The sequence below is a fragment of the Rosa rugosa genome, chromosome 4 (assembly GCF_958449725.1).
Source record: "Rosa rugosa chromosome 4, drRosRugo1.1, whole genome shotgun sequence".
Lineage (NCBI taxonomy): Eukaryota > Viridiplantae > Streptophyta > Magnoliopsida > Rosales > Rosaceae > Rosa > Rosa rugosa.
In genome coordinates this window covers 42,426,226-42,435,039 of record NC_084823.1, presented here as the reverse complement: position 1 = coordinate 42,435,039, position 8,814 = coordinate 42,426,226, and the positions used below count along the sequence as shown (strand labels likewise).

The 8,814-nt window shown below is 39.7% G+C and overlaps 2 protein-coding genes across 2 annotated transcripts; both read right to left on the bottom strand.

Annotated features, from left to right (window-relative positions):
- Nucleotides 1–2,327: 2,327 nt before the first annotated feature.
- On the bottom strand, nt 2,328–3,524 carry LOC133744842 (uncharacterized mitochondrial protein AtMg00810-like). Its single transcript, XM_062172875.1, has one exon. The coding sequence runs from the start codon at nt 3,522–3,524 to the stop codon at nt 2,328–2,330; it is 1,197 nt and encodes a 398-aa protein (XP_062028859.1).
- A 2,421-nt stretch (nt 3,525–5,945) lies between these two features.
- LOC133706817 (uncharacterized protein At4g22758) lies at nt 5,946–8,419 on the bottom strand. Its single transcript, XM_062132366.1, has 3 exons — nt 7,867–8,419; nt 6,936–7,143; nt 5,946–6,522 (listed from the first exon to the last, which is right to left on the bottom strand). Exons 1-3 carry the CDS (start codon nt 8,197–8,199, stop codon nt 6,287–6,289), a joined length of 777 nt encoding a protein of 258 aa, XP_061988350.1. The 5' UTR covers nt 8,200–8,419; the 3' UTR covers nt 5,946–6,286.
- Between the last annotated feature and the right edge of the window lie 395 nt (nt 8,420–8,814).

Here is an 8,814-nt window from a genome sequence, read left to right as displayed (position 1 = left end):
ATAATTTAATCATCCCAAATTCCACACCCTTCAATGTCACACCATTCCACATATAATCACGTAAATATATATATACGTAATCACCCACTCAGGAATGACCACTAATACCAACTATAGTTCACATGCAATAAAACCGAGAAATTCATTTGTATAGTAAAAATCATTTTACTTACCCATGGACCGTAGTTGATCAAGTCCATATGATTTTAAAACAAATATTTATTCCATAAATATTTTCACGCAATTACGACAAAATAAGGTAATTAAATTTATTCGGTTCGTAATATGAACCACGTGAGGTTTACTCACCTCTAAATTCCCGCTGCGTCTTCTTAACAGCTCAAAATACAATTTCACGAATCGTCCGCCAAATCCAACCGTCGATCACCTAATCAAACATGACCTTAACTTAGCCAATAACTCAAAGACAAAATCAAACGACAATCCAACGGTCGGATCGAAATTAAATGATGATCCAACGGTCGGATCGAAATCAAATGATGATCCAACGGTCGGATCCTCACAGATCGCCTTTAGGATCATCCTCCAAAAATCATTACGAAGATCCAACGGTCGGATCTTCCTGAATCGTCCTTACTAACATCTCCGCTAATTTATACGAAAATCCAACGGACGGATTCTCACGAATCGCCTCCCTAATCACTGTTTAGCAATTATACGAAGATCCAACGGTCGGATCTTCGCCCATGACCACACAAAGCCTCTGGGGCAGTCATACGATCATCATATCAAAATTATAGGTTCATCTGACGGTCCTAATTCCACAGATCATAAATCTAACGATCGAAATCGATCGAAATCTCAAAATTCATAACTAATTCATACGATAACCGAAAAATGCGTATAATACGCCGAAATGATCGTATCGAAACATAGAATCATAAAATGGACAGAAACTAAATTTTTGACCTCCGGAGGTGGCCGGAAAGGGCCGCCGGAGTTAGGGACAGAGCCACCGCCGACCACCACAATTGGTATCGGGGCTGTGCTTGTCCCCTTCGTTTTCTCATTCTGGACACTTTTCATAACTAGCACAAGACCAAAAAATGACAGGAAGGGATCGAAATGTACCAAAAATCAGTCGGTGGCCGGAATTTTTCCAGAAACCGGCGAGCTCCAAAATCGACGTGAAAACTACAACCTCACGCCTCGATCCCTTCTGGAGAATTGTTCAGAACTTCCTTATGAACTCAACAAGCCAAGAATCACAAGAAACGATCGTGTATAGCTCGAGATATCTTGATCCGAAGGTTGGTTGTTCGATCCGCACGGGTCGAGCTCCGACGAACGTGAAAACGTTCGATCCAGTTCCGATCCTTCTTGGTGCTTGTATAGGAAGATGAGGCGAGCTCAATGAGCCAAGAATCAAGTGAAATGGTGCTCTGTAGCTCGAGATATCGAGTTTGGAACGAAAACGAGCTAAACCGGACTCGGGGTCGCCGCCGTCGCTGCCGGCCGTGCCGCCGCGCAAGGTTACCTCCGGTAGCTGCGCAAGGTCGAGGCGAAGCCGTGGAAGGTGGTCTGAGGTTGTTTGGTGGTCTGTGGTGGACGGTGCAGCACGATGAACAAAGCTCTGTTTTGTTTCTTCGACTGTGACGAGAGGAAACGAGAGAGAGAACGAGAGAGAAATAGAAAGGAAAGGAATTAAGTTTCTGCTGTCGGTCGATCGAGTGTCGGCAACAATTCATAGTGCTCTAATCGACAATCATCATGAAAGGTAAAGAATGAAATGATCATGTTCCTTGCTTTTGATTAATTATAAAAAAATCCGGTTATTACAGATGCTATGAAGTGCTCATATCAGATATAGAGGTTGAGCTGGAAGAAAACAAGACAGAAACTTTGTATATACACAAAGAGGAGAAAAAGAAACAGAAAAGCTGATCCTTAATTTAAGGGACAACCCAACCATAACTTAGCTAAACAACTCTAACAACTAAGGTAAACTATTAACAGTAGAAAGTAAGGTTGTAGGAGAAATAGCCATACTGCAACCATACTTCCAATACTCCCCCTCAAGCTGGATTAAGGGGATTCATTGATCCAAGCTTGCCCAAAATTATGTGAAACTGAGCAGTGGGAAGGGATTTGGTGAAAATATCAGCTAACTGATCATGGCTTCGGGTGTAGTGAGTATCAATGATCTTGGATTGGACTTGAGCTCGAATGTAGTGATAATCAACTTCTATATGCTTGGTTCTTTCATGAAAAACCGGATTAGAAGCAATATGCATTGTAGCTTGATTGTCACAAAAAAGGGACATTGGTTGACTACTAGGAAACCCCAAATCAGATAGGAGACCTTTTTACCAAATGAGCTCACAAGCAGTGGAAGCCATAGCTCTATATTCAGCCGCCTCTACACTAGAGAGAGCAACAACTGTCTGCTTCTTGCTTTTCCAGGTAACTAAGTTACCACCAACAAATGTGCAGAAACCGGTAGTTGATTTACAATCAAGAGAGTTCCCTGCCCAATCAGCATCTGTGTAACCCATGATTTGAGTGTTACCATTGTTTTTAATCAAAACACCTGTTCCAACAGAGCCTTTGAGATAACGAAGAATTCGTTTAACAATGTGAAGATGAGCCAAAGTGGGAGAATGCATGAAATGACTGACAATGCTTACTGCATAAGCTATATCGGGACGAGTAATGGTACGATAAATAAGTTTAACTACCAGCCTTTGATAATAGCTCACATTCAGGAGAGGCTCACCTTGTACATCAAATTGGAGCTTGCTGTCAAGAGGAGTGCAAGCTGGCTTGCAGTCCTGCAGATCAGTATCTTGTAAAAGATCAGGAACATATTTTCTTTGGTTTAGAAAAAGACCTTTCTGAGAAGTGGCCACTTCTATACCAAGAAAATATTTGAGAATGCCCAAATCTTTCAAAGCAAACCTATTTCGCAAAGATTGCTTGAGAGTATTAATCTCTTCAACATTGTCACCTGTCACAATTAAATCATCAACATAGATGAGTACCACAAGCTTACTAGTTGAACCAATCCGAACAAACAAAGAAGAATCTGCATTGCTTCTTTGAAAACCAACTTCCTCAAGTACTGAACTGAGCTTGGCATACCAAGCACGAGGAGATTGCTTTAAGCCATAAATAGACTTATGAAGCTTGCATACTATCTTGGGATCATGAGATTGAGGATGACTGGGAGGCAACTTCATGTAAACCTTTTCTTCAAGATCACCATGTAAAAACACATTTTTTACATCCATTTGATATAGAGGCCAAGCATGATTGACTGCAACTGATAACAAAACTCTCATTGTACTCATTTTAGCAACAGGAGCAAAAGTCTCCTTGTAGTCTACTCCATATGTTTGAGTAAAACCATGAGCTACCAAACGAGCCTTATGTCTCTCCACAGAACCATCTGAATGAAGCTTCGTTTTGTAAACCCAACGACTGCCTACAACCTTCTTCCCTTTAGGAATTCGAACAACACACCATGTATTATTGTCATGAAGTGCTTGAAGTTCATCTGCCATAGCTTGCTTCCATACATCAAGCTAATTAGCTTCCTCAAAACTTTGAGGTTCATGAGTACAATCACTTAGAAAAGCAGAATGAGCAGAGGAAAAATTCTTATAAGATATAAAGTGTGTCATCGGATACCTTGCAGTGTAGGTTTTATAGTCATTAAGCTTTGACGGAGGACCTCGTTGTCGTGGAGGATTTCTACGAAGAACAACTGTAGGTGGAGATACCAAAGGGTTTCTACGAAGAATAACTGCTGGTGGAGAGGAAGACTCAACATCAGATTGCATATCAATTTCTGAATCAGAGATTACAGCTGGAACTTCTTGAACTGGAATATCAGGATTGATAGACGAGTTGCAATCCTCATCAACAGGAAGATCAGGATTGACAGGCAAGTTGCAATCCTCATCAACAGGAAGATTAGGACTTGGAAACGGATAAGATAGAAACTCCCCCTGACCAATATCACATGGTTTCTTAGTGAAATAGGGAGTTACTTCATCAAATCTCACGTCCCTGGAAACAATAAGCTTCCTAGTAGCATAGTTGTAGCATTTATACCCCTTTGTGTGGATGAGTATCCTAGAAAAACACACTTATTGGCTCTAGGATCAAGTTTATCACGTTGATGAGCTTAAATATGAACAAAGCATGTGCAGCCAGAGACCTTTAAGTGAGATAGATCAATCTTTCTCCCTTTAGAGGAGATTTGAAACCAAGCACTCTACTAGGAAGTCTATTGATGATAATGTAATTTTTTTTTTTTTTTTTTTTTGTTGCATGAAGTTCACAAGTCATCGATTTCATATTTTGAAATATATTTGAAAAACATGTGCAATTCACTAATACGGGTCAAGTTCAATCGCATCATATTTTTTAACACAATTTTTTACACAAGTTTGTGGCCTTTGGATTTAAGACATCCATTAGCCAAAACAAAATTACTTGCTTTGAAATTTTTAAATCAAACAAGGGCTTTATTAATGAAGTTAACACAAATCACCAAGAAAGGCCATGCACATAAGACAATATCTTTCTTTTAATTGATTAAAATAGTAATACAATTCGGGAGGGAGGAAGATAGCATACTAAAAATTAACTAGCTAGGAACATAAAAACTTAATTTTTTTGAACCAAACCCAAATCCGGGTGCTGATAGATATATTTATCTAAAGCCAGAATAGGCCGTTACATACCCTTCCGCTGCCATGTACAGACAGACAAGAAGATAGTGGTAGTACCCACAGTGATACATAGAAATAGACCCACTCATTAGACATGTCATGGACGTAGACATAGCGGAGATCCTCCTTTGATACTACTCCAGAGGCGCTAGAAATACATAGAGTGCACATAACGTGCATTAGCTTCCTAACATGAACTTTATTGTAAAAGACTAAGCTAATACATAATTAATGCACTAGGGCCAAAGTCCTAGCCCAAAACTCAAAGCCCAACTAGGGCAGCCACCACAACAAGTCCACCCAAGGCCCATTCAGTTGGTCCGGTCCAGTCCACCAACACCATCTGCTCTCCCGTCGTTCACAACAGTCAAAGCGAAGCTAGGACGACATGCATAAATAATAAAAACTAAAAATAAACTTATCGCTATCCTATCCCTAATCCCTATCCCGATCTTAGCTAGTGCTCACCTTCTTCTTGTCGGACTTTGCGTCCTTGCGCTTGTGTCTTGGGTAGTTTTGTCATACTTTGGTGGCGGTGGGTAGTTTGATTGAGCGTAGTGGGGAGGCCCCTTGTCTTTGCGAGGCTCTTTTTGCTTAATGTTGCTTGGGTTGTTGTTTGGGTTATTGTTGTCCCCCTCCATTTTTTCTTGTTTTGGAGAAATGATCGGCTCACTGTCCTAGTTGATTCAGTTCTTCTCCTGTTCATAGCCAGGACTGACTACAAGAGTGAGGTAAACAGTAAGACAGCTAGGTTAACCATTAACTTCTAGGTTGAGCTCTCAGCAAGCAAACTCATACTTCTTTCCTCTCAGTATTGTTAAAGATTGAGCTCTATCTATTCACAATACTGGTGCTATTAAGGTATACTGATCCCCTGCTTGAGGTTCATCCTAGCAGCATTAACGGTACTGATGCTAGGAAGGGGTCATATCACATATAAAGGTTGAGCTCTATTCATCATGGCAAATAGTAGGGGATTTTGCATCCAGCAAGTGAGACATTTTCAACAAATAGCCATATGCTGAACAATCAGCAGTAGAGTAATATGGATAACGGATATAACTCGTAGTTTGCCCTCTTATAAAGGAGTTATAACTGCTCTAGTTCCCACTTCCCGTATAAAGTCACCACTGATTGCCAAAACAAAACAAAAAAGTCACCCCAGTTCAGTTCCTATACCCCGCAGCTTTAGTTCCTAGCTTCTGAAGCCATAGGAATAGTAAAAAGATCACATTACAAGAACCATTCCAGTAATAAATATTTGAGTCGATCTTGTAGGCATAATACACTCTTGGATCAAGCCAAACAAATAGCAAATGTTCCTTGTATTCAAGTTCGATACATATGAACAATTGTGATCTCTATTTGAGGTTATTCAGCTATGAGATAAATGATCGTCCAATAAGGACATATTTACAGCATTTGCATAAATCAAATTCAGAAGGAGAAGAGAAGTTGCTGATACATGTCACAGACGTGGTTCGTTGGACATCTGCATTAGAGAGGTTCATTCTAGAGTAACAGGAATAATATTTTGTGTTACTCTAAAGTCTGTAGCAATGGTCCTTTCTTTGTACATAATCTCCTCATCGCATACAGACTATGACCTTCCAAAGTCTATGAGTTCTTCTAACAAATTTACGGAGTCTACGAGCAATAAAATTTGGAAGTAACAATCCAGGACGCAGAGCAGGTGGAGGAGAGTTTGCTCTCACAGGAATGACTTCCAAAGAAGTACTTGATCCTCCATTATTGCTGCTGCTTTTTCGAAGATAGAAGCTTCTGCTACCAACATCCCCAATTAAGTCTGATTTATCCAAACCTGTTCAATTAAAAGAGTTCTGAATAAAGATCTAATCCTAGTTGGAAACCAACAAAATCAAGCACATTGTTCAATGCACCACTTCTTGTTCTCGTTTTTCAGTGGTTTCAGAGCTCGCAACTTCTTAGAAACGGATAAGTTTGTCATCTTTACATGTAATTTTGCATTGGTTTAACTAAAATGTCTTGGTGCAACTTTGGAACTATCCCTCTTAACATAACCAATGTTACACGTTCACGTATTTGATCTCAACTGTGTTTGATCCACACAATCCCTAATAAATAGTTCACCAGTTAAAATTCTCTGAATATTATCTCTCAAACTATCAAACTATTAATTCTACAATCTGGCAGAGCAACTCCAAGAAAAAAAAAAGTTAATAGAACATGAATAACTATATGATTTTGACTTACTTTGAAGGCTGAAGTAGGACTGGTGTAACTCAAAGGACGATGCCTCATCCTTAAGAAGCTTGGGAGTTCTCCCTTCTTTAGTATATTTGTCTACAACAAGCTTGATAGTCTCTTCCACTGTAGATCCCAACTTCACCAAGGCCCTCACCGGTCCTGGACTTCCTTCAACCGAAACATTCAAGACCACCTTTGCATCTTTCTTGTATGCCTGCATTTCAAACACTACCTCTCAGCTCCTTAACCCATACATATCTATCGGAACTTTGAATCTAGTCATGCCTACATCAATTTTTTTGAAATAAAGATTGAATTGATTATGCATTAATTGAATATCAAAATCACAATACTCCACAGTAAATGAAAATCATCAAGAGGGCCAATGCTGCATTGGTTATGCATTAATTGCAGGCAGTGTGGATTACGAACCTCAAGTTCTAACGAAATATTTGCCCAAAACGAAAAGATACAAGGATATTTCTTTTGCATTCTTGTCATGGTCGAAAATATCCACAATTTTCTCGAAATTTTCTTCATATTTTCGTCTTTGAGGAGCAATGATATAAGACGTCACAGTTTACATATCTTGGATAATTTCTCTTACCACATTTTACTGAAATCTTCTATGTAATTCCTGTCGTTCAGTTCAAAAGTATTTTTCTATTTTCAGACCCGCGATATTTGTCACAATCAACATTTGCCTCACATTTAGATTCTGATTAATATGACTAGAAGCCAAAAGAAAAACAGACAAAACAAAATGGTAATAAAAAATTGCATAAGGAAATGAAATAAACTATAAAACCCACTTGATCTAAAAAAAGAAGAAAAAAAAATTTAAATCACAGTGCAGCTAATTAGTTTGATTCACCAAACAGTCAACTACGAACAAGATTGAAAATTTACAAACAAAAATCTAACTTTAATCGCATACCTCATGATTATTGGGAGAGAAGGGCGTCATCAACGTCGGAGACGACGCAAAAACGTCGACACAAGTTTGAGGCCGGAAGAGAACTCCCTCCGGCTCCGACTTCAGCTCCCAACCAACATGCGGCACCACCTCCTCGCCGAAATCGGCAACAGGGCTCCGGAGCAGAGGCTCGGAGGAGCATCGCTTGAGAATCTTTATAGGCTTGGAACGTTGCTTGGGCGATCGCCGAGCTGGTGGGGTCTTCCGGTGCGACGATGGTGAAGCGTTCGAAAGCCGGGTCCTCCGGCCACTACCCGTCACCTGAGATCGTCGCCGGAGACCCCTCTCTGACATGTAAAGCTACAAGTTTTGGAGTTGTTTATTTGGGTCTTTAGAGATTGATGGATTGAGTTTTGGGTTTTGTTGAAGAGAAGGGAAGTTGGGGGAGGTGGTTGGTGGTGGCTTTTGCGTGAGAGGAAAGAGATGCTTGCTTCGTGCTACAGAGTCGTCTTTGCTTGCTTTATAACTGCTTCTTACCTGTGTCTGGTTTCTTTTTCTTTGTTTTTGGCTTTTGGCTTTTCGAAGTCACCGTCACTACTTTTTTATTGGTCGAGTTTGTGCTTCGGCGCAAAAGGTCGGTCATATGCCTTTTCTTGTCTAGTGGTAAAATAACTGAAACTGTGAAAAAGGTTAAAAACTTCAATTGGGGTGCTGGTGTTGTCTCCTCGAAATTAAGGGAGGAATGGGATGTTGAAGCAGATCTTCCGTATTTTCACTTCTTCTTCTTTTTTTTTATTGTGAATTTTTCTGTTGGCTGATGCTACAGAAAATCTTCTTATTCGAGAATGAATTTTTTTTCTCCTATTTATTTTGCTCTAATCACTGCTATTACAATCACTCGTAAGAATCTTCAATTGGTATAATACTGTAACAAAACAAAGTTTTAGAAAGAGATTTAGATTTCATCAT